The 25,874-nt window shown below is 54.1% G+C and overlaps 1 protein-coding gene across 7 annotated transcripts in view; it reads left to right on the top strand.

The window, feature by feature from the left end:
* Window positions 1-25,874, top strand: part of NFIC (nuclear factor I C) — a 108,603-nt gene that overhangs the window by 58,189 nt on the left and 24,540 nt on the right. For all 7 annotated transcript variants that reach the window (XM_030797457.1, XM_030797455.1, XM_030797458.1 and 4 more), the window contains exons 3-6: window positions 6,984-7,055; window positions 14,930-15,004; window positions 15,687-15,810; window positions 16,491-16,615. In XM_030797457.1, coding sequence (XP_030653317.1) covers window positions 6,984-7,055; window positions 14,930-15,004; window positions 15,687-15,810; window positions 16,491-16,615 — 396 coding nt within the window. The remainder of the gene's footprint in view (window positions 1-6,983; window positions 7,056-14,929; window positions 15,005-15,686; window positions 15,811-16,490; window positions 16,616-25,874) is intronic.

The raw sequence follows: 25,874 nt of genomic DNA, 5'->3' as shown, positions 1-25,874 counted from the left end.
CTCCCGGAGTAGCTGGAACTACAGGCATGCCACTACACCCAGCTAACTTTTGTATTTTTTGTAGAGACGGGGTCTCGCCATGGTGCCCAGTCTGGTCTGGAACTCGTGGGCTCAAGTGATCCTCCTGCCTCGGCCTTCCAAAGTACTGGGATTACAGGCATGTGCCACCATGCCCTGTGTAATTTTATTTCAGTGTAGCTAACTTAAATGTAAAAAGTCATATGTGGCTGTGACTTTCATACCGATGGCTCTAGAACATGAGGAGTTTTCAGGAGCCAAATGATGGAATAATGGTCAGCAGATGGTTGAGAAATATTCCCAGGTTTTAGAGATGATTTAAAATGAGACGGCTGGCTGGGCGCGGTGGCTCACGCCTGTAATCCCAGCACTTTGGGAGGCCGAGGCAGGAGGATCACTTGAGGTCAGGAATTCAAGACCAGCCTGGCCAACATGGCAAAATACCGTCTCTATAAAAATGCAAAAATTAGCCAGGTGCGATGGCAGGAGCCTGTAGTCCCAGCTAGTCAGGAGGCTGAGGCAGGAGATTTGGTTGAACCCGAGAGACATAAGTTGCAGTGAGCCGAGATCGTGCCACTGCACTCCAGCCTGGGCGACACAGCGAGATTCCATCTAAATAAATAAATACATAAAATGAGACAGCCAAATAAAAAGGAAGGAGATTCTGACCAGGCTACCCACACGGGTGAACCTTAAGGACATTAAGCTCAACTGAGAAAAGCCGGACACAGAAGGACAAATCCTGTGTGAGTCCACTCCTAGGAGGTCCCTAGACTCATCAGATTCATAGAGACAGAAAGTAGGATGGGGGGCGGGGGTGTCGGGGGCTGGGGAGGGAACAGGGAGTGAGTGTTTCATGGGGACAGAGTTTCAGTTCGGGAAGAGGAGAAAGTTCTGGAGAGGATGTGATGGCTGCATAGCCATTGGAATGCGTTTAATGCCACTAAGCTCTGCATGTAAAGATGGTTCAAATGGTAAATATTATGTATATTTTGCCACAATAAGAAATTAAATTAAAAATTAAAATGAGATGGCATATATTTATAGCATATTATTTTTAAAACTACACTAATTTTGGCCAGGCATGGTGGTGCTCACCCGTGGTTCCAATTACTCGACAGGCTGAGGTGGGGGGATTGCTGGAGCCCAGGAGGTCCAGGATGCAGTGAGCCATGATTGTGCCACTGCACTGCAGCCTGGGTGGCAGAGCAAGACCCTGTCCCAAAAACAAACAAACAAAATTAGGCCGAGCACAGTGGCTCACACCTGTAATCCCAGCACTTTGGGAGGATGAGGCACGCGGATCACTTGAGGTCAGAAGTTTGAGACCAGCCTGGCCAAGTTGGTGAAACCCCATCTCTACTAAAAATACAAAAATTAGCTGGGCTAATTAAAATTAGATTAAAAAATTAGATTACAGGTGGCACACACCTGTAATCTCGGCTACTCAGGAGGCTCAGGCAGGAGAATTGCTTGAACCCGGGAGGCAGAGGCTGCAGCGAGCTGAGATCACACCATTGCACTCCAGCCTGGGCGACAGAGCGAGACTCTGTTCCAAAAAAAAAAAATTAATTTAATTAAAAAACACATAAATTCCTAGGACTATAGGAAAAGAAGAAAACTTCCCTAACCCAAGAAAGGGAGCTACAAAACCCCACAGCTAACCCCATACTTAGTGGTGAGAGGCTGGATGTTTTCTCCTGAGATCAGGAACAAGACAAGGGCACCACTTTCACCATTTCTATTGAACATTGTACTGGAAGTTCTGCCAGACCAATAAGGCAAGAAAAGAGGCTGGACGTGGTAGCTCACACCTGTAATCCCAGCACTTTGAGAGACCAAAGAGAGTGGATTGCTTGAGCCCAGGAGTTCCAGACCAGCCAGGGCAGCATTGCAAAAACCCGTATCTACAAATAATACACAAATCAGCCATATGTGGTGGCGTGTACCTGGGGCCCCAGCTACTTGGGAAGCTCAGATAGGAGGACAGCTTGAGCTCAGGAGTTGAAGACTGCAGTGAGCCGTGATTGTGCCACCTTACTCCAGCCTAGGTGACAAAGCAAGATCCTGTCTCAAAAACGAAAAAGAAGAAAAAGAGATCAGCCTGGCTAACATGGCGAAACCCCATCTCTACTAAAAATACAACAAAAATTAGCTGGGCGTGGTGGCGTGTGCCTGTAATCCCAGCTACTGGGGAGGCTGAGAATTGCTTGAGCCCGGGAGGCGGAGATTGCAGTGAGCTGGATCGTGCCACCGCACTCTAGCCCTGGCAACAAGAGAACAAGAGTGAGATTCCATCTCAAAATAAAATAAAATAAATAAAATAAAATAAATAAAATAAAATACAGATACAAAATAACACCATCAAAGACAGTAACAATAGCGATATTAATCAAATAGCAATAGTAGTGAAGCTGCCCTCTGCCTGGTGAGGCTCTCACTATGGCAGCCATGGTTCTGGGAGTTTTATTAATAATTCATTCATCACTTTTTATTTTTGAGATGGAGTCTTACTCTGTCACCCAGACTAGAGTGCCAATGGCCCGATTTGGGCTCACTGCAACATCCGCCTCCCAATTTCAAGAGATTCTCCTGCCTCAGCCTCCCGAGTAGCTGGGATTACAGGTGCCCACGACCACGCCCAGCTAATTTTTGTATTTTTAGTGGAGATGGGGTTTCACCATGTTGGCCAGAATGGTCTTGAACTCCTGACCTTAGGTGATCTACCCGCGTTGGCCTCCCACAGTGCTGGGAATACAGGCGTGAGGCCCCGCGCCCGGCCAATGTCTCATTCATTGCCATCTTGTCCCTCATAAACAGCTTCCAAGAGAGGGTGCTATGGTTGTGTCCATTTCACAGATGAGAAGAGTGAGGCGTGGATGCATCCAAGGCCCCACTCCCTGGCTGCCCAATTCGCAAGCTCATGCTGGGAGCCACCATGGGGGCCTGGCACTTAGTGCATGCCCAAGAAACATTCTCCTTCCCAGGGAAACACCCAGACGCCAGCTGGGCACTGCAACCTGCTCAGTCTGTGTGGGCTCCGGTTCCGGAAGAGGGTCCTGTGCCCACGGCCTGGAGCCCGGACGGCCGGCTGCCCAGGCTGGGTCCTTCCCAACATCTTGGCCACCGGTGCCCAGCCTTGAGGCAGTCCAAAGGGAACTGGCCAGCTCCGAGGGGCCGCTGGCTTCCCCAGCCTGGGATCGGCTGCAGGGCTTGGGGCCGAGCTGGGCACACTCCCCTCAGCTGCTGTCCGGCCCAGATGGCCACGGCTGGGGCAGCCTAGCTGGAGGAACAGCTTCTCTCATCTGCTCCTCTGTTTCCTGATGAGGAAACTGAGGCACCGGGCCCTGCTCCTGTGCTGTTTATGGCATCTTTGGTCTTGGCAATCAGTGGGTGCTGGACACACGGTGTGTGCAAAGCCATTAGCACAGCGCCAAGCTAACTCCAGAGGCTCCGGGCACTAGGAAATATCATTGCTTTGATCATTCCCACAGCAACCCTGAGAGTGGTCTCCATTTATTTTTTTAAAACAAGGTCTTGCTCTGTCACTCAGGCTGGAGTGCAGTGGCATGATCACAGCTCACTGCACCCTTGACCTCCCAGTCTCAAGTGATGCTCCTGAGTAGCTGGGACTACAGGTGCCTGCTACCATGCCTGGCTAATTTTTTTTCTTTTTTTTTTTTTTTTTGAGATGGAGTTTTGCTCTTGTTGTCCAGGCTGGAGTGCAATAATGGTGTGATCTCGGCTCACCGCAACCTCCGCCTCCGGGGTTCAAGTGATTCTTCTGTCTCAGCCTCCCAAGTAGCTGGGATTATAGGCATGCACTACCATGCCTGGCTAATTTTGTATTTTTAGTAGAGATGGGGTTTCACCATGTTGGTCAGGCTGGTCTCGAACTCCTGAGCTCAAAGTGATCCGCCTGCCTCGGCCTCCCAAAGTGCTGGGATTATAGGAGTGAGCCACTGCACCTGGCCTATTTTTTTGTATTTTTTGTAAAATCGGGGTCTCACTATGTTGCCCTGGCTGGTCTCAAACTCCTGGCCTCAAGCGATCCTCCCTCTTCGGCCTCCCAAAGTGCTGAGATTACAGGCATGAGCCACTGTGCCACTGCCCCTGGCTTAATCATCATCTCATTTTGCGGATGAAGAAACTCAGGCCTTGAAAGGAAAGTGAGGCTGGGTGCGGTGGCTCACGCCTGTAATCCCAACACTTTGGGAGGCCGAGGCGGACAGATCACCAGGTCAGGAGATCGAGACCATCCTGGCTAACATGGTGAAACCCTGTCTCTATTAAAAATACAAAAAATTAGCCGGGTGTGGTGGCGGGTGCCTGTAGTCCCAGCTACTCGGGAGGCTGAGGCAGGAGAATGGCATGAACCCAGGAGACGGAGCTTGCAGTGAGATTGCCCACTGCACCCCAGCCTGGGCGACAGAGCGAGACTCCGTCTCAAAAAAAAAAAAAAAATTAAATGGGCATGGAGGCAGGCACCTGTAATCCCAGCCACTTGGGAGGTTGAGGCAGGAGAATCGCTTGAACCCAGGAGGCAGAGGTTGCAGTGAGCTGAGATCGCGCCAGAGCGAGACTCTGTCTCAAAAAAAAAAAAAAGAACGGAAAGTGACCTGCTCAGGAGCACAAAGACCCGGGGGCTGTCGGAGACAGTACTTGGCTCAGGTGTCTGATCCCAGCACAAAACTGTGGATAAAATAACCCTGATGAAAAAGCCCATCACGGGGCCTGGGAGGGAGAATATTGCTCGTGGTTCTGACCCGCAGCTTTCCTTGTCTATGAAATGGATACGGCCAGGCGCGGTGGCTCACGCTTGTAATCCCAGCACTTTGGGAGGCTGAGGCGGGCAGCTCACTTGAGGTCAGGAGTTCAAGACCAGCCTGACTAACATGGTGAAACTCCGTCTCTACTAAAAATACAAAAATTAGCCAGGCGTGATGGTGCATGCCTGTAATCCCAGCTACTCTGGAGGCTGAGGTGGGAGAATCACTTGAACCCGAGAGGCGGAGGTTACAGCGAGCTGCGATCGCACCACTGCATTCCAGCCTGGGAGACAGAGTGAGACCTTGTCTCAAAAAAATAAAAATAAATAAATAAAAATAGAAGAAAGTAATAACGGGGCGGACTCTTTCGTGGTTGAGGTCTCCAAATGCCCTCAAGTGCTTCAGGAGTATCCTCTCCTCGCTACCTCCCAGCTCTGATAAGGCCTGGACAATGTTTGGGCCCACATGGAAGATGAGAAACAGGCTCAGGACAGTTAGGTGACTTGCCTGAGGTCACACAGCGATTGCATCCTGGCCTTGGGGTCTGGCGGGTGGGCAGGAGGGGCGTGATTCTCTTCCTGTGGCTTTCGACGTTGGTTCCTGCCACCTTCGTCTTTGACCTGGGTGATCCGTGGGTGGGGCTGGGGAGGGGGTCTGCCTGGCTGGGCTTGTCCACCTGCCCCCCAGCTTCAGCCCTCTGTGGAAGGGTCACGGCCCTAGAGGGGGCGGATGTGACTCGTCCTGCATCCAGGCTGCCAGAGCCGATAACGCTGAGCTCAGCGTCTGTCTGCCTGCGTGTCTGCCAAGGAACCTAATTATTTTTAGATAAGATGGAGGAGTGGGCGCCGGGGCAGAGGGAGCACCCAAGCCGGGCGGGCAGTGGGGGAGTCGCCATCACAGAGACCACCCCTCAGCCTCCTCTCTCTGGGGTCCCTGAATGGCAACCCAGGACTAACAGCTGGGTCCCTGGGACTACAGGGGCAGAGGCTGAGGCTAAGGGACGTGACGTCTCTGGGACTCACCTCTCTGGTCCTCAGTTTCCCCATCTGTAAAACGGACATAGTGATAGACCTCCTACATAGGGCTAAGGCGGGGCTGAATGACTGAACCTCATTTTATTTTATTTATTTTATTTTATTTATTTTGAGACGGAGCCTTGCTCTTGTCGCCCAGACTGGAGTGCAGAGGCATGATCTCCGCTTGCTGCAACCTCTGCCTTCCGGGTTCAAGCGATTCTCCTGACTCAGCCACCTGAGTAGCTGGGATTCCAGGAGAGTGCCACCACACCTGGCTAATTTTTGTATTTTTAGTAGAGACGGGGTTTTGCCATGTTGGCCAGGCTGGTCTTCAACTCCTGACCTCAAGTGATTTTCCTGCCTTGGCCTCCCAAAGTGCTGGGATTACAGGTGTGAGCCACCGTGCCTGGCCGTTTTATTTTTGTTGTTGTTGTTTAATTTTATTTTCTGAGATGGGGTCTTGCTATGTTGCTCAGGCTGGCCTCCAACTGCAGTCGCCCAGACTGGAGTGCAGTGGTGCAATCCTGGCTCACTGCAACCTCCACCTCCGAGGCTAAAGTGATTCTCCTTTCTCAGTCTCCCGAGTAGCTGGGATTACAGGTGTGCACCACCACACCTGGCTAGTTTTTGTACTTTTAGTAGAGATGGGGTTTCACCATGTTGGCCAGTCGGGTCTCAAACTCCTGACCCTGACCTCAGGTGATCTGCCTCCCTTGGCCTCCCAAAGTGCTAGGATTACAGGTGTGAGCCACTGTGCCCGACCTGAACGTTTTACAGATGAGGCTCAGAGAGGGCAAGTGACTTGCTCAGGGTCACACAGCAAGAAAGCAGCACAGCTGGGATTTGAACATCAGTCTGTTAAGACTCCAGGTGTCTAAGCTGTTACCCACGACTGAGCCGCCCCTGCAGAAGCAGAGGGCTTACCAAACATACAGGTACACTGGCGCTCACAGGGCCTAGCTGGTGTCTGCAGGGTGCCTGGCCAGATGTCCGTGACCCTCTAAGGCAGCAGCCAAGGGAAGGGCCCAAGCAGAGACCCCGGGGCCTGGGCGTGTTTCGGGGCCACTGTCTGTCTCCACAGCACTGGCCCAGCCCAGGATGGGCCACCAGCATCAACACCTCATCTGTTCCTGGGGTGGGGTCTCTGTGACGTCACCAATGTTTTTTCCTCTCTTTGCAGACGCAGAGCAAAGCGGCAGTCCCCGGACAGGGATGGGCTCTGACCAGGAGGACAGCAAGCCCATCACGCTGGGTGAGTCTGGGGGCAGCGTGGTGGTGAAGGGCGGAGGGCACAGCCCTGCCCTCGTCTTTTATTTGGGAATCATTTGCTTGGTACCACTCATTTTACAGATGAGCAGACTGAGGCTCGGAGAGGTTAAGGGGCCTGTCCAGGGGCGACCAGGGAGCTGGGTTGGAACCCACGACTCTGAGCTCGCAGCTTCTGGGCTCTGAGGTGCTCGCCCCATGGGAGACCCCGGAGGGTTCTACAGTCCCATGGGACATTTGGGGGTTTTTGTTTGTTTTGTTTTGTTTTGTTTTCATTCATTTATTTATTTTGAGATGGAGTCTCGCTCTGTCACCCAGGCTGGAGTGTAGTGGCGCAATCTCGGCTCACTGCAAGCTCCACCTCCCGGGTTCAAGTGATTTTTCTGCCTCAGTCTCCCAATTAGCTGGGATTACAGGTGCACGCCACCACACCCGGCTAATTTTTGTATTTTTAGTAGAAACGGGGTTTCACCACGTTGGCCAGGTTGGTCTTGAACTCCTGACCTCAGGTGATCCACCTACCTCGGCCTCCCAAAGTGCTGGGATTACAGGTGTGAGCCACCGCGCCCGGCCTCTGTTTTTTTGTTTGTTTGTTTGTTTTTGAGACGGAGTCTCGGTCTGCTGCCCAGGCTGGAGTGCAGGGGTGCAATCTCGGCTCACTGCAGTCTCCACTTTCCAGGTTCAAGCAATTCTCCTGCCTCAGCCTCCCGAGTAGCTGGGATTACAGGCGTGCGCCACCACACCCGGCTAATTTTTGTATTTTTAGTGGAGACAGGGTTTCACCATGTTGGCCAGGCTGGTCTCAAACTCCTGACCTCGTGATCCACCCACCTCGGCCTCCCAAAGTACTGGGATTACAGGCATGAGCCACCGCACCCGGCTTTTTTAAAATTTTTTAAATTGTTTTTGTAAAGACAGAGTCTCACTATATTGCTCAGACTGGTCTCAAACTCCTGAGCTCAAGTGATCCTCCTGTCTTGGCTTCCCAAAGCGCTGGGATCATAGGTGTGAACCACCACACCCAGCCCTCATGTGGTGTCTCATAGATGAGTAGGACAGTGTAATTCTATGTTGTAGGGATAGAAAGTGGGAAAATTTACCTCACTTAGACCACAGCAGTCACTTCCATCCTAGCCCCCAGCTCCTGCCCTTGTCCCCCGCCGTTTGTCCTTCTCACTATTGCCAGAGGACGCCTGTGAGCCCCCAAGTCAGGGCCCGTCCCTCCTCTGCCCACAGCCATCTATGGCTCCCACCTCTCTTGGGGTAAAAGCCCAGGTCCTCCCTGTGGCCCACAAGACCCTGCACAACCTGTCCCATCCCCACCCTGTCCTCCCCTCCTCCCTCTCTCCCCTTCACCCACTCCCAGCCGCACAGACCTCCTTGCTGTTCCTCCAGTGCACCAGGCCCAGTCCTGCCTCAGGGCCGTTGCACATTCTGTTACCTCTGTCTAAACAGCTTACTAACTGCTCGCTTGTTCTCTCCAAATCTCCCCTGGTCTCAGCTCAAATGCCCCCTTCTCAGAGAGGTCTACCCTAAACCCCTTCAGCACAAGCAGCCTGTGGCTACCCTCAATCTTTTTTTTTTTTTTTTTTTTTTTAAGACAAAGTCTCGCTCTTTCACCCAGGCTGGAGTGCAGTGGCACGATCTCGGCTCACTGCAGGCTCCGCCCCCCGGGGTTCACGCCATTCTCCTGCCTCAGCCTCCCGCGTAGCTGGGACTACAGGCGCCCGCCACCTCGCCCGGCTAATTTTTTGTATTTTTAGTAGAGACGGGGTTTCACCGTGTTAGCCAGGATGGTCTCGATCTTCTGACCTCATGATCCACCCGCCTTGGCCTCCCAAAGTGCTGGGATTACAGGCGTGAGCCACTGCGCCCAGCCAATTTTTTGTATTTTTAGTAGAGACGGGGTTTTACCGTGTTAGCCAGGATGGTCTTGATCTCCTGACCTTGTGATCCACCCGCCTCGGCCTCCCAAAGTGCTGGGATTACAGGCGTGAGCCACCGCGCCCAGCCTGGCTACCCTCAATCTCAGCCCTCTGTTTTCTTTCCTTCAGAGGAAGTTAGTGATTGCCTATGGATTTGCTTAGTTGCTTAGTGACTGCACGGGTGTTTGCTCATCTCCCCAGTGGAATGTCACCTCCTCGAGGGCAGAGGCTTTTTCTGTCTAGATCTCTGTTGTGCCCTCAGGGCTTAGAATGGGGCCTGGTGCAGAGTGGGTGCTCAATAAACATTTGTAGAAAGAAAGGAAGGAGAGAGGGAGGGATGAAGCAGAGAGAAAAAGACAAGAGAGGATATATGGGGAGAGGAAGGAGGAGAGATGAAAAAGAAGGAAGGGGCCGAGTGCGGTGGCTCACGCCTGTAATCCCAGCACTTTGGGAGGCCAAGGCAGGCGGATCACCTGAGGTCAGGAGTTCAAATCCAGCCTGACCAACATGGTGAAATCCCGTCTCTACTAAAAACACAAAAATTAGTTGGGCATGTTGGCTCACACCTATAATCCTAGCTAGTCGGGAGGCTGAGGCAGGAGAATCGCTTGAACCCAGGAGGCAGAGGTTGTAGTGAGCCGAGATTGTGCAGCCTGGCAGACACAGCGAGACTCCATCAAAAAAAAAAAAAAAGAAAGAGAGAAAGAAAGAAAAGAAAGAGAGAGAGAGAGAAAAAGAAGGGCCGGGTGTGGGGGCTCACGCCTGTAATCCCAGCACTTTGGGAGGCTGAGGCAGGTGGATCACCTGAGGTCAGGAGTTTGAGACTAGCCTGATCAACATGGAGAAACCCCATCTCTACTAAATATACAAAAATTAGCCGGGCGTGGAGGCACATGCCTGTAATCCCAGCTACCCGGGAGGCTGAGGCAGGAGAATTGCTTGAACCCGGGAGGCGGAGGTTGCAGTGAGCTGAGATTGCACCATTGCACTCCAGCCTGGGCAACAAGAGTAAAAACTCCAACTCAAAAAGAAAAAGAAGGAAGGGGCCAGGGCGCAGTGGCTCACACCTGTAATCCCAGTACTTTGGGAGGCCGAGTCAGGTGGATGACCTGAGGTCAGGAGTTCAAGACCAGCCTGGCCAACATGGTGAAACGCCATCTGTACTAGGAGGACACGGGAGGCTGACCCAGGAGAATTGCTTGAACCCGGGAGGCGGAGGTTGCAGTGAGCCAAGATCACACCACTGCACTCCAGCCTGGGGGATAGAGTGAGACTCTGTCTCAAAAAAAAAAAAAAAAAAAAAAAAAAAGGAAAGGAAAAGAAGGAAGGAAGAGAAAGCGAGTGGGTGAGGCGTCCTTCTTGGAAGGACCGGAACAGGCGTGTACAGGGAGGCTGAAAGGTTCTCGGAGGTTCACAGGCCTGAGGCTACTCCTCAATGGCCCCTGACGACTCCTCCGTCTGTGACCCGGGTCCTCCTCGGCCTCCTGTGATCCCCAGACGCCTCTCTCCAAGCCAGATGTTGGAGGGAGGTGGGGGCAGCGGCGCTTGGCCTGGTCCCCTGGGGAGCTTGGGCGTCTGGAAGAGGAAATCACGTCCTCCCAGCTCGCCAGGGAGTCCCCCAGAGATGGAGCTGAGCAGGCGCTGCACAAACAGGAAACCCCGGTAGGGGGAGGTGGAGGAGGCGTGCGGACACCAGCTGGCCAGCTGGGTCAGCAGGAAACGGCTCTGGCCACTTCTCCTGGACACTTGGGGGCCACCGCTCTGTCCTCTTCAGAACGTGTGGCCCTGAACCTCCCAGCGCGGGGCAGGGTTCATTGTCTTCACTCAGCAAATGACAGTAACAGGGGGCCGGGTGCGGTGGCTCACGCCTGCAATCCCAGCACTTTGGAAGGCTGAAGTGGGAAGATCGCTTGAGCCCAGGAGTTCAAGACCAGCCTGGGTAATATAGCAAGACCCTATCTCTACCAAAAAAAAAAATATATATATACACACACACACACACACACACACACACACACACACACACACAAATTAGTCAAGCATGGAGGTGCATGCCTGTAATCCCAGCTACTTGGGAGGCTGAGGCAGGAGGATCGCTTGAGCCCAGGAGTTTGAGACCAGCCTGCGTAACATAGCAAGACCCTATCTCTACAAAAAGTAATAATAATAATACGAAAATTAGCCAAGCATGGTGATGCGTGCCTGTAGTCTCAGCTACTTGGGAGGCTGAGGCAGGAGCATCACTTGAGCCCGGGAGTTCGAGGCTGCAGTGAGCTATGATTGCATCACTGCACTGGCGCCTGGGCAACAGAGGAAAACTCTGTCTCTAAAAAGAAAGGAAAGATTGTAACGGGGGACTGGCGGGGGTTTGGGTCTGCAGAACTGGACACAGCCGTGAGCTCCCTGCAGCCCGTGCTGCCCCCTGGGGGCCGGGAGAGAAACTGCTCCCACCGCCACCCAAAAGCCAAGAGCCTGTGCCACCTCCAAACCGACCAGGCTCCCTGGCTCTTTCCACTGCAACCCTGCTGGCCTGCAACTTGCCAAGTGCGTTTCTACCCCGGGGCTTTTGCACGGGCTGTTCCCAGTGCCGGGAACATCGTGGCCCTCAGGGAGGTGATGAAACATCATCCCCATCAGAGAAGCCAACAGTCACGGGGCGGTTGCCAGGCGCTGTTCTCGGAGCTTTGCAGATTTTAACAAGTTCCTTCCTCTTATCCAGTCTCATCTTGAGGTCTTTGTAAAATGCCACCATTGCGGTCAGGCTTTCTCTGAGCCCTGGGTGTAAAATAGCCTCCCTCCCCACCCTAGCGAGTTCCCCACCTGCCGCCTGCCTTACCACAGGCTGATGCACCTCGCATTTTACTTAATGAGCTTTTAATTTGTAGTAACATGTGCATAATGTACAATGTATCATTTGTAGCCATTTTTAAGTGTCCAAGTCAAAGGGCACTACGTACATTCACCTCTATCTAATTCCAGAACATTTGTTTCCCCCAGGCTGGAGTGCAGTGGTGCTATGTCGGCTCACTGCAACCTCCGCCCTCCTGGTTCAAGCAATTCTCGTGGCTCAGCCTCCCGAGTAGCTGGGATCATAGGCACACACCACCACACCCAGCTAATTTTTTGTACTTTTAGTAGGCGTGGAGTAGAGATGGAGTTTCACCACGTTGGCCAGGCTAGTCTCAAACTCTTGACCTTAAGTGATTCTCTCGCCTCAGCCTTCCAAAGTGCTGGGATTACAGATGTGAGCCGCCGAGCCTGGCCTAATTCCAGAACGTTTCATCCTCCCTAAAAGAAACCCCATCCCCATCAGCCACCACTCCCCATCTCCTTTCCCAGCCCTGGTGCCCTGGTGCCCACGCATCCCCTTCCTGTCTCTGCGGCTTGGCCTGTCCTGGACATTTCAGAGAAATGGCTCACACCTGTAATCCCAGCACTTTGGGAGGCCAAGGCGGGTGGATCACGAGATCAGAGTTCGAGACCAGCCAGACCAAGATGGTGAAATCCCATCTCTACTAAAAATACAAAAATTAGCCAGGCGCGGCGGCAGGTACCTGTAATCCCAGCTACTTGGGAGGCTGAGGCAGGAGAATCGCTTGAACCTAGGAGGCAGAGATTGCAGTGAGCCAAGATCGTGCCACTGCACTCCAGCCTGGGCGACAGAGTGAGACTCTGTCTCAAAAAAAAAAAAAAAAAAAAGAAATGGCATCACACACTGTGTGGCCTTTTGTGTCTGGCGTCCCTCACTGAGTGATGTCCTCAAGGTGCATCCATGTTGTAGCCTGTGTCAGAGCCTCGTTCTTTTATTTTTATTTATTTACTTTTTTTGCGATGAAGTCTCACTCTGATGCCCAGGCTGGAGTGCAATGGCACAATCTCAGCCTGTAGCTGGGACTACAGGCACCTGCCACCATGCCCAGTTAATTTTTGTATTTTTAGTAGAGATGGGGTTTCATCATGTTGGCCAGGCTGGTCTTGAACTCCTGAGCTCAGGTGGTTCCACCCGCCTCAGCCTCCCAGAGTGCTGGGATTACAGGCGTGAGCCACCGCTACTGTACCCAGCCTGGGGCCTCATTCTTTTTCCTTTTTTTTTTTTTTTTTTTTTTTTTTTTGAGACAGAGTCTTGCTCTGTCACCCAGGCTGGAGTGCAGTGGTGCAATCATAGCTCACTGCAGCCTCGACCTCCAGGGCTCAAGCAATCCTCCCGCCTCGGCCTCCCAAGTAGCTGGGACTACAGGTGTGCACCACCATGCCCAGCTAATTTTTGTACTTTTTGTAGGGATGGGGTTTTGCCATGTTGCCCAGGCCGGTCTCAAACTCCAGGGCTCAAGTGATCCACCTGCCTCAGCTTCCCAAAGTGCTGGGACTACAGGCACACACCACCATACCCAGCTAATTTTCGTATTTTTTGTAGGCACAGGGTTTCACCATGTTGCCCGGGCTGATCTCAAACTCCTGAGCTCAAGAGATCCACCCACCTCAGCTTCCCAAAGTGCCGGGATTACAGGCATGAGCCACCACGCCCGGCATCCTTTTCACGGCTGAGTCCTATTCCAGTGTGTGGATAGACCACACTGTGTTTATCTCTTCATCTTTTGAAGGGACATTTGGGTGGCTTTCCGGTTTGAGCTGTGGTGAACAGTGCTGCTAGGAACACTCGTTGACTTTTGCTGACCTATTAGTCTTGGCTGCTGTCTGTCGCTCACACTGGATTTTGAGTCTCACGGGGGTGACTGCTTCCGTCTGTATCATCTCCTGCTGTGCCGGGGCCCCGCTCAGAATCAGACACTGTGGCTGCTTAGTAAACACCTGTTGAGTCCATGAATCCCTCCTACAAGGGTGTCCAAGGGCAGGACAGGGCTGTCCCCAAGCTGTCTGAGGTTGGCCAAGGCTCCCCACCTCTCGGGGACAACTTTGATTTCCAAATCTGTGAAATGGGTCCAAACCACTCCAGTCAAGAGAGGACGGTCTCCCTTCCTTTGATATTAGGTAGGAGCGATGCTGGGGACACTGGGGGTTTTAACTGCGGCTGGTGGGCCCCCCATTCAATGCCCCATTTTAACTGACCCATTGCTGGGTGCCAAGCTCTGATCCAGGCACGAAGGACACTGCAGGGTCGGGGCAGACAGACATCCCTGCCCACACAGACCTCCCAGTCTGGAGGGGAGAAGAACAGGAAGCCAGAGTATCTCGAAGGGTGACAGTGTGCAAAGCAAGCCAGCCGCCCCTCCCAGGCAGTTGGATGCAGATCTCATGACAACCCCGATGATGGGGTTGATGGTTTCACTTTTGCGATCAGGGAAACTTGGAGGCTGAGAGAAGGAAAGCGACCTGCCCCAGATCACACACTGAGGCAGGCGATGGAGCCGATGTGAGCCCAGGCCTCCGCTTTCCACTCATTTTTTAAGAGCGGGTCTCGCTTTGTTTCCAGGCTGGAGTGCAGTGGCACAATGGTTCATTGCGGCCTCCACCTCCCAGACTCAAGTGATCCTCCAGTCTCAGCCTCCTGAGTAGCTGGGACTACAGGCACGGACCACAACACCTGGCTAATTTTAACACTTTTTGTAGAGATGGGGTCTCACTGTTCCCCAGGCTGGTCTTGAAGTCCTGAGCTCAAGCGATCCTCCTGCCTCGGCCTCCCACAGTGCTGGGATTACAGGCATGAGCCACTGTGTCCGGCCTGCTGTTCACTTGAATGCAGCATTCCACAGCATGGGGGAACCCGGATGAAGGCTGTGTGAAGGCCCACGCCGGACAAGGACCCCCCCATGGGGCCTTCCCCATCAGACTGGAGCTGTCATTCCCCCACTGCACGGGATGGACAGGGGGAAAGCCCAGGCTCGGGCCAGCCCCCAGGAGTCCAGGCAGCCCTGGAGTGTGTGGAAGGGGAATAGGCCCGGCTCAGCCCACTGACCCCGCTGTCTTCCTGTTCCAGACACGACTGACTTCCAGGAGAGCTTTGTCACCTCTGGCGTGTTCAGCGTCACTGAGCTCATCCAAGTGTCCCGGAGTGAGTGTTCCCGTCAGCCCTGAGCTGGGTCCTGGAGAGGGGAGGGGCCGCAGGGAGGAAGGAGCCCACCCCCCTCACCCTAGTCCTTGTCCTTGCCAGACACCCCCCGTGTCACTAAGCCAAGGTTCCTAGAAAGGGAGGTAGCCAGGCCCTTCCCAGAGCCCAAGGTCAGGGCTCCCTCCCACCTCTCCAGGAAACAGAATCTAAATGCTGGATGGCAACTAAGGAACCTTCTGCCCCAGCATCCCTCCTCCTCCCTGGGGCCTCCACTGTCCTGTCCTAGGAGACCCCAAAGGACCCCGCCCCTCCTGTCCCCTTGCTTTCCCTGCTGACCTGCTGGGGACCCAGAGCATTCCATCACACACCGTGTGAATCCCACCCCAGCGAGTCCGGGGCGCTGTCCTTCTTTAGCCCTGACTGACACCTTCCCCGTCCAGATCAGCAGAGCCTGGCCTCCAGCTCTGGCTACGCCTCTGCCTCACAGTGTGTTCTTGGCCTCTCCCAATGGCCTTGGTCCTCTGATCCATAGAATGAAACTGGTTTCAGCCACCCTAGGAACTGGGCCAGTATGGGAAAGGGGTCCCCCTTTGGACTGCACCCAATGGCTTTCCCTACCTCTCTAAAGCAAACCGCAGCACTGGGCACTGCTTCCTGCCTCACTCTCCTCCTTCACCCTCTGCAGCACCCGTGGTGACCGGAACAGGACCCAACTTCTCCCTGGGGGAGCTGCAGGGGCACCTGGCATACGACCTGAACCCGGCCAGCACTGGCCTGAGAAGAACGCTGCCCAGCACCTCCTCCAGTGGGTAAGTACCCAGGTCCCCACCTCTGGGCATTTCACAACCACAACCCCATTCATCAACCCATCCCCTCTGGCCCGAGGTGACTCATTCCTCTCCCTGGAATACCTCTTTTCAGATTCACCTGGCCTGAGAAACTCCTACTCATTCTTCAAAACCCAGCCAGCCCCACGTGCTTCTTCCCCTAGCCCTGACAGCCCACCATGGGCTCTCCCAGCCTCAAGTCCTGCTGGCTCAGCCAGCCCTTAGGATCCCCCACCACCCCGAAGAATGCAGACACAGGTTCTTGCTGAGATATGCTTTGTGACCTCGAGCGGGTCAACTGTGTGTGCCTCAGTTTCCCCATCCATAAAATGGGATCATACCCCTAACAGGCAGTTCTGAGGACTACAGGTGGCCAGGGGATTAGCTAGGCTGCCTGGGTTTTGGTCTCCACCATGCTAGCTTGGTGTCCGGCCTCTGCTGAGTCCCTCCCTGCCTCTGGCCGGGGTGTCCCACCCAAGCAATGGACACGTTGGAACAGGCGTTCATAGGGAACGGGCCGAACGCCCGCGGCTCCCGCGATGTCTCGCGATACTACTCCCTCGCCCCGCCCACTTAAGGACCGGAAGTAGCAAAGGCCGCCGCCGCGCCCCCCGCCCCGCGTCTCCGTGGTAACCAGCCTCTCCCCCTCCCTCGCCCATAAGGAGCAAGCGGCACAAATCGGGCTCAATGGAGGAAGACGTGGACACTAGCCCTGGCGGCGATTACTACACTTCGCCCAGCTCGCCCACGAGTAGCAGCCGCAACTGGACGGAGGACATGGAAGGAGGTAGGGCTGGCGGCAGGGGCGGAGCCGGCCTTCCGGTCGGAGTTACCGCGGCGGGAACTACGTCTTCCGGCAGCCACTGCGCGGGCGCCGCGGGGCAGGAAGCCGGCCTGGAGCCGCGGGGCCTCCTGGGAATTGTAGTCGCGCCGAGCTGCGTTTGGCTGCAAGTACGGTCCGGGCTCGCGTTCTCGGATCTCTGGTTCCGCTGAGGCCGAGGAGGGCAGAGATTGTCCCCTGCCTGACTTTCCTGCCCTCCAGCCGTGAATGCCACATCTCTATGGGGTCCCCGAGCTGCAGGATGGACTCAGTAGTGACTCTGATCAACAGGACGCCTCCTCCTGGGATCTGTCATAGAATCCCTCGTCTGTAGGGACCTTGTTTGTCCTCTTTCCCGCTAGAAGGTCCTGAGATGCCGGATCCCTTCTCATTGGGGTCCTTCTTGAAGTTACTTTTTTTTTTTTTTTTTTTGAGACGGAGTCTCGCTCTGTCGCCCAGGCTGGAGGGCAGTGGCGCAATCTCGGCTCACTGCAAGCTCCGCCTCCCGGGTTCACGCCATTCTCCTGCCTCAGTCTCTCCGAGTAGCTGGGACTACAGGCGCCCGCCACCACGCCCGGCTAATTTTTTTTGTATTTTTAGTAGAGACGGGGTTTCACCGTGGTCTCGATCTCCTGACCTCGTGATCCGCCCGCCTCGGCCTCCCAAAGTGCTGGGATTACAAGCGTGAGCCACCGCGCCCGGCCGAAGTTACTTTTTTTTTTAACCAGGTTCCCATCTCCATGGGATCTTCTGGTTCTGTAGGAGACTCGTGTCTTTTCTGTAGGGTTTCCATTCCCATGGCATCCTTTTCTAGGAAGATTTTATCCTCTTGTTTTTCTCTCTTCAGAAAGGTCCTCTCTGGGCTGTCCTTCCTTCCCTTCCCTCCCTTCCTTCCTTCCTTCCTTCCTTCCTTCCTTCCTCCCTTCCTCCCTCCGTCCCTCCCTCCCTCCCTCCCGTTTCGCTCTTGTTGCCCACGCTGGAGTGCAATGGCACAATCTCCGCTCGCTGCAACCTCCGCCTCCCAGGTTCAAGCGATTCTCCTCCATCAGCCTCCCAAGTAATTGGTACTACAGGCCTGCACCACCACGCCCAGCTAATTTTTTCTATTTTTAGTAGAGACGGGGTTTCACCATGTTGGTCAGGCTGGTCTCAAACTCCCGACCTCAGGTGATTCGCCTGTCTCGGCCTCCCAAAGTGCTGGGATTACAGGCGTGAGCCACCGTGCCCGGCCTCTGTTTTTCGTTTGTTTGTTTGTTTGTTTTTGAGATGGAGTCTCGGTCTGCTGCGCAGGCTGGAGTGCAGGGGTGCAATCTCGGCTCACTGCAAGCTGCACTTTTCAGGTTCAAGCGATTCTCCTGCCTCAGCCTCCCAAGTAGCTGGGATTACAGGCGTGTGCCACCACACCCGGCTAATTTTTGTATTTTTAGTAGAGACGGGGTTTCACCATGTTGGCCAGGCTGGTCTCAAACTCCCGACTTCAGGTGATCCACCCGCCTCGGCCTCCCGGAGTGCTGGGATCAGAGGTGTGAGCCACTGCGCCTGGCCTGGGGTGTCGTTCTTATAGGGTTCCTGTTCTTTAGGGTCCGCAGCTTCACAGGGCCTTTTTTCCATTGAACGCCAGCTCCTTGGGATTATGTGTATTTCCTGTCTCTCCAAGCTCTTTCTCTAAAGATTTCCCTTATTTGGGGTCCCCATCTCCACTACAGTTCTCATCTAAAGAATCGCTTTACTCTAAGGTCCTGCTCTCAGGCCTGCCGGCACCCGTGACTTTCAGGAAACTGTGCAAAATGGCCTGTGGGCTTGTGTTATGCTGGAAAGGGTGTCCCTGGCATCCATCCTCAGATTCGCAACCGACTTCGTGCCCCTAAATTTTACAAGCATTGCTCTGTGCAGTACCTTATCCTCAAGGGCCCCAGGGAGCAGCCCAGTGGATACATACGTGGGGTCTGTAGTCCACCTGCCGGGGTCCATAGCTCAGCCCTTACAGCTTCCTAGTGACTCCAGCTTTCTGAGCCTCCCTCGCCCTGCCCACTGAGTTTCCTCATCTGTAAAATGGGTGTGTTAGTACCTGTAGTACTGCTTGCCTGGGGTTGTCATGGGGATTAAGTGAATTAATACGTCTCATGTCCGTAAAACAGGCCTGGCACATAACACATAGGCACCCAATAAATATGGAAATTTGTGGCTTTTGTTTTTGAGGCGGTCTCACTCTAGCCGGGCTGGAGTGTCGTAGCAGGATCATGGCTCACTGCAGCCTCAACTTCCCGGGCTTAAGTGATCCTCCCACCTCCGTCTCTTGAGTAGCTGAGACTACAGGCAAATGTCACCACGCCTGGCTAATTTTTTTTTCTTTCTTTTTTTTTTAAGAGATGGAGTCTTGCTGTGTCGCCCAGGCTGGTCTCAAACTCCTGGGCTCAGGTGCTCCTCCCGCCCCAGACTCCGGAAGTTCTGGGATTATAGGCGTGAGCAATTGCCTCCAACCAGATTTGTTTCGTCTCCTTTCTTCCTCTCTCTTCCCTGTACCCATGGGGCCTACTTTATTTTTATTTTTGAGACAGGGTCTTCCTCTGTCACTCAGGCTGGAGTGCGGTGGTAGAATCACAGCTCACTGCAGCCTCGACCTCCCAGGCTCAAGTGATCCTCCTTCCTCAGCCTCCCAAGTATCTGGGACTGCAGCTGCATACCGCCATGCGCCATTAATTTTTTTTTTAATTTTTTGGTAGAGATGGGGTCTCACTATGTTACCTAAGCTGGTCTTGAACTCCTGATTTCAAGTGATCCTCGCGCCTCGTCCTCCCAAAGTGCCGGGATGCCAGGTGTGAGCCACCATGCCAGGCCCCCTTTTTTTTTTTTTTTTTGAGATGGAGTCTTGCTCTGTCACCCAAGCTGGAGTGCAGTGGCGAGATCTCGGCTCACTGCAACCTCTTCCTCCTGGGTTCAAGGAATTCTCCTGCGTCAGCCTCCCAAGTAGCTGGGACTACAGGCACCCACCACCACGCCCAGCTAATCTTTATATTTTTAGTAGAGACAGGGTTTCACCATTTTGGCCAGGCTGGTCTCAAACTCCTGACCTCAGGTGATCCACCCACCTCGGCCTCCCAAAATGCTTGGATGACAGGCGTGAGCCACTGCGCCCGACCACCTGTAGGATTTTTAGAAGCAGTATAACTTTAGGATTAAGAGGTCAGATTCAGGCATTGGAGAGACCTGGGTTCAGATCCCAGCCCTGCCCGTGTCTAGCTCTGTGTGCTGCGTAACCTGGGGCACGTCACTTAAGTTCTCTAAGCCTCAGTTTCTTCATCTTCACAATGGGGGTGATGTGAATAATAATCGTTCTTTGGGAGCTACGGGAGGAGGAAGGGTAGGATGTGCGTGAAGCAACCATCTGGCCCATGCGACATACCCGGGAAACAGGAGGTCATTGTCATCTGCGTCCTTATAACATTCCTGTCTCTGACCAGGCGCCATGGCTCATGCCTGTAATCCTAGCACTTTGGGAGGCCGAGGCAGGCGATCACGAGGTCAGGAGATCGAGACCATCCTGGCTAACACGGTGAAACCCCGTCTCTACTAAAAATACAAAAAAAAATAGCCGGGCGCGGTGGCGGGCACCTGTAGTCCCAGCTACTCAGGAGGCTGAGGCAGGAGAATGGCGTGAACCCCGGAGGCAGAGCTTGCAGTGAGCTGAGATCGCGCCACTGCACTCCAGCCTGGGTGACAGAGCGAGACTCTGTCTCAAGAAAAAAAAAAACAATTCCTGTCTCTTTCTGGCACTCTTGGACACATCTGGTTGTGACATTTCAGGTGCTAAGGCCCCTCCCTTCTGCAGTGTGGGCTGCCAGAGCAGGAACATCCCTAGAGGGTCTCCATGTCTCCGGGCCTCAGGATTTATGAGGTTCCTTTTTTTGTTTGTTTGTTATTTTTGTTTTGAGATGGAGTCTGGCTTGTTTTGAGAGATCATGCCAGTGCACGCCAGCCTGGGCAACAGAGCTAGACTATGTCTCAAAAAAAAAAAAAAAAAACTCACTTTCGTTTTATTTTTGTTTGTTTGTTTGTTTGTTTGTTTTTGAGATGGAGTTTCACGCTTGTCACCCAGGCTGGAGTGCGGTGGTACAATCTCAGCTCCACCTCCTGGGTTCAAGTGATTCTCCTGCCTCAGCCTCCCGAGTAGCTGGGACTACAGGTGTGCGCCACCACAACCAGCTAATTTTTGTATTTTTAGTAGAGATGGGTTTCACTATGTTGGGCAGGCTGGTCTTGAACTCCTGACCTCAAGTGATCCAGCGACCTCAAGTGATCCGCCCGTCTCAGCCTCCCAAAGTTCTGGGATGACAGGCGTGAGCCACCGCACCCAGCCGTCACTTCTCATTAACTCTGTAATTGATGAGGCTGTCAGAATGTAAACTGCACGCTAATTAAAGTGAAAGACCACCTCTGTGATGAGCCAAAGCAACCCTGAGAGGAAAAATCATAGCTTTAAGTCTATTAGGAGAGGAGAAAGGTGGAAAATAAAGAATCTAGCTTTCAACTGAGAAAACTCGAAAAGAAAACATTTTAAGAGATTAGAGTCTCTGGAGCTCAGTCTGACTTTTCTGCCCAGCTGCTCACTGGCAACCCCTTCCACTGGGGAAAGAGGTGGTAGCAATGGGGAAGGACAAAGAGGAAGCCCCCACCAGCTTCTGCTCTGTGATCAGGAATCGCAGAGCTAGCAGGGAATGTCAGAGGAGGTCTGTGCTCCTGCAGCTTCCACTCGATTACCTCAGGGGATGGCAAACTCACTCCCTGCTGAGGGTGTCATCCTCAGTGTAAAGCCCTCCTGTGTGCTGGCCCTACCTGAGGCCCTGGGGACAGAGAGATGATCCAGCCTACTCTTGTCCCTACCTTCCAGGGGCTAACAGCCTAGTGAGGGAGATGGGTTTTTATCCAGGTCACTACAGCCCAGAGGAAGAGGCACAGAGGATAGTCAGGGGGCACAAGAGGACCCTGATAGAGGTTGGAAGAAAAGGGAGGACTTCCCTGAGGAGGAGAATCAGGGTGACAGAGCAGTGAGGAGCTCGGGCAACTGGCTTCTCCGCTTCTCCAGCTGTGTGACATTTGGCAGGTTCCTTAACCTCTCTGCCCCTCAGTTTCCTCTGCTGTACAATCAGGTTGCTGGCCGGGTGCAGTGGCTTACAACTGTAATCCTAGCAACATGGCAAGACCCCGTATCTACTTAAAAAAAAAAACAAATTAACGTTGCATAGTGGCGTACACTTGTAGTCCCAGCTCCTTGGGAGGCTGAGGTGGGAGGATTGCTTGAAACGGGCGGTCAAAGCTGCCCTGAGCTATGATCATGCCACTGCACTCCATCTAGGGCAACAGAGAAAGACCCTGTCTCAAAAAACAAAAAAGGCTCACCTGTAATCCCAGCACTTTGGGAGGCCGACGCAGGCAGATCACCTGAGGTCAGGAGTTTGAGACCAGCCTGGCCAACAGGGTGAAACCCCATCATTACTAAAAACACAAAATTATCCGGGTGTGCTGGTGGGCACCTGTAATCCCAGCTACTCGGGAGGCTGAGGCAGGATAATCACTTGAACCCAGGAGGCGGAGGGTGCAGTGAGCCGAGATTGCACCATTACACTCCAGCCTGGGCAACAAGAGTGAAACTCCATCTCAAAAAACTCTGGCTTGATATCCCAGTGAAGAGAAAACACTGGAAATTTTTTTTTTTTATTTTTTTTTTTAGTCAGAGTCTTGCTCTGTCGCCCAGGCTGGAGTGCAGTGGTGCGATCTCGGCTCACTGCAAGCTCCACCTCCTGGGTTCACGCCATTCTCCTGCCTCAGCCTCCCGAGTAGCTGGGACTACAGGCGCCCACCACCATGCCCAGCTAATTTTTTGTATTTTTAGTAGAGATGGGTTTTCACCATGTTAGCCAGGCTGGTCTCGATCTCCTGACCTCGTGATCCGCCCGCCTCGGCCTCCCAAAGTGCTGGGATTACAGGCGTGAACCACCGCACCCGGCCAAACACTGGAAGAATTTTAACACCCGTGGCCCAGGGCTGGACTTTACGTAAAGCACGCACTTGGGGCGTGAGAACTGGGTTTATTATTAATTCGCGGCTAAGCTACAACCGGGATGATTTAAGTGGATTTATCCGCAGGGAAAATGATAGGAGGGCATTCCCAGCAGGGAGAATCGTGGTTTCGGGAGCTGCACTGTGGATGTTTGAGGCCAGATCATCCTCTGGGGCGGGGCCGTCTTGGGCACTGTTGGGTGCTGTGCAGTTCATGGCCTCCACCCACTCCGTGTCAGGAGCACCCCCCAGTGGTGACAACTGTAAATGTCCCCAGACCTGGCCAAATGTCTCTTGAGGGCAGAATCTCCCCTATATATATAGCCAGTGGCATATGCAAAGGACCTAAACGGAGTGGGGAGAAGGTACGTGACCCCTGGTCTGGGCCACTTTTTTTTTCTTTTTTTTTTGAGACGGAATCTGTCTCGCCCAGCCTGGAGTGCAATGCGCGATTTTGACTCACTGCAAGCTCCGCCTCCCAGGTTCAAGCGATTCTCGTGCCTCAGCCTCCCGAATAGCTGGTATTACAGGCGCCCGCCACCACGGCCAGCTGATTTTTGTATTTTTAGCAGAGGCAGGTTTTCACCATGTTGGCCAGTCTGGTCTGGAACTCCTGACCTCAGGTGATCCACCTGCCTCGGCCACCCAAAGTGCTGGGATTACAGGCGTGAGCCACCGCGCTCGGCCTTTTTTCTTCCCCCCCAAATAGTGACTTGCTGTGTCGCCCAGGATGGAGTGCAGTGGTGCAGTCACCACCCACTGGGCTCAAGCCATCCTCCTTCCTCAGCCTCCCAAGTAGCTGGGACTACGGGCACTTGCCAACACTCCTGACTATTTTTTGTACTTTTTGTATTGATAGGGTTCCCTGTGTTGCCCAGGCTGGTCTTAAACTTCCGGGCTCAAGCGATCCTCCTGCCTCTGCTTCCCAAAGTGTTGGGATGGCAGGTGTGAGCCACCGCACCCGGCTGGCCACTTTTTCTCTATGTCCCTTCCCAACATTTTAATCCCAGACAGCCCTGCGGAGGTGACTGGCAGGCACCTCATTTTGCAGAGGGAAACCCTGAGGCTCAAAGGGGTGATGTCACCTGCTCCAGGTCACCCCAGCGGCAGCAGGTGCACAGGGACACAGAACCACGTGGCCGTTCCCAGCGGTCCCACTCAGGGCACCTTGCTCTCTTTGTTTTATGGGGCATCTGTGATGTCCTAAGCTGGGTTATTTCCCCTCCCTGGCAACACTCTGTGAGATCAGGGCTGCCCCTGGCCATCAGTTGACAAGTGGGGAAACTGAGGCCCAAAGGTCCCACATTAAGGAAGGGGCAGCGCCCCGAGCTTATGTCCAGTGCTTCCTGGGCCTCTCCCCATCGCCGTGGCCTGCATCGATAAACATTTCGCAGCCTCTGAAGTCCCGAGGGGGACGCCTCGGAACAGGCCTGGCCCCTGGGCTGGAGTGGGGTCCCTGAGGTTCCCAGTGGGGCCCAGCTGTAACCTCATTGCTGGACCGAGGCAAGGGCCAGGGGGCCCAAGGGAAGGGCCAGAGGGGCCAGGGGCACAGGAAGGGCCAGAGGGGCCGGGGGCACAGGAAGGGCCAGGGTTATTGTTGCAGCCTGCAAGGCCGTCCCAAGCCAGGTGCCTCCGCAGAGGGAGGACACAAAACAGGAACCCGGGCAGGCAGGGTCTCTCCCGAAGGTGCCCTTGGCCCCTGGCCACCACCCTGGGATGCTCCTCCTCCTCCTCCCCCTCCCCGCCCTTTCCAGCTTCCTGTCTAGACAGCCCCCAATTAGCCGCTCATTAAGGGGGTTAAGCCGATTAGAGCAGCTCTCCCTTCCTCTGGCGGCCCTGGGGCCTTTGCTCCCAGGCAGTGCTCAGCCAGTCCCCCACCCTGAGGCTCACAGAGGCCTGGGGGGATCATGCCAGCCCCATGCCAGGCAAGGCCCCCACACCACGCCTCCAGGCCCCACATTCCAGCCTCTAGGCTTTGCCCACTTGGGGCCTGGGCCAGGAGTGCCCTTTCTCCTGGCCGCCTCCTCCTGAGGTCTCCCTGCTTACCCGGCTGCGTGGGGTGGAGGAAGGTGCCTTCGAGCAGCCCCCACTGTGCTTTGTTTTTGCTGCTTGTGTAGCTCCCCCTCGAAGGCGACACAGGTCCCGTCCACAGGCAGTTATTACACAGGGTGGGGCAGGCAGCCCCCATCCATTGCTCTCCTCTGTCACCCCGGGCTTCCCCCAACCCTTTTTTTTTTTTTTTTTTTTTTTGAGTCAGAATCTCCCTCTGTTGCCCAGGCTGGAGTGCAGTGGCATGATCTCGGCTCACTGCAGCCTCGGCCTTCCAGATTCAAGCAATTCTTCTGCCTCAGCCTCGCAAATAGCTGGGACTGGGACTACAGGCGCCCGCCACTACGCCCAGCTAATTTGTGTATTTTTAGTAGAGATGGAGTTTCACCATGTTGGCCAGGCTGGTCTCGAACTCCTGACCTCAAGTGATCCTCCCGCCTCGACCTCCCACAGTGCTGGGATGACAGGCGTGAGCCACCGAGCCCGGCCTGCCCATCCCTTTTTTTAACCCCAGGGTGGAGACTAGTGCAGCATGGCCTGGGGAGGGACAGAGTTGGGTTCCAGCTCCACCTCCACCCCACCTTGGATCTATGGCCTTAGGTGAGTGACTTCCCCCATCAGGCCTCAGCCTCCACGTCTGTGAAATGGGTGCAGCTCCTGTAAGCTCTGCACGGGGCAGCTGTGAGGACCACATTGAGAGAGGAGGCTGGTGCCTTCACAGAAGGTCCTCACCCAGAGCGATGCTGCCCCACCCCCAGGTACGCTGGCCGGTGTCTAGGGACATCTGTGGTTGTCACAACTGGGGGTGCTCTTGACATGGAGTGGGTCGAGGCCAGGGACGCTGCTCAGCACCCTGCAGTGCCCAGGACAGCCCCTCCCCAGGGAACGAGCCAGCCCCGATGTCTACAGTGCTGAGGCTGAGAAACCTGTATTAATTATGTGGAAAAAAATGAGGCTGGGCGTGGTGGCTCACACCTGTGATCCCAGCACTTTGGGAGGCCAAGGCTGGAGGAGCACTTGAGCCTAGGAGTTTGATAACATAGGGAAACCCTGTCTCTACAAAAAAATACCAAATTAGCCGCACGTGGTGGCGTGTGCCTGTGGTCCCAGCTACTCGACA

Source organism: Nomascus leucogenys, chromosome 17, assembly GCF_006542625.1.
Source record: "Nomascus leucogenys isolate Asia chromosome 17, Asia_NLE_v1, whole genome shotgun sequence".
NCBI lineage: Eukaryota > Metazoa > Chordata > Mammalia > Primates > Hylobatidae > Nomascus > Nomascus leucogenys.
Note: the sequence above shows the minus strand (reverse complement) of the source record. Positions and strands in the feature narration are given on the sequence as shown.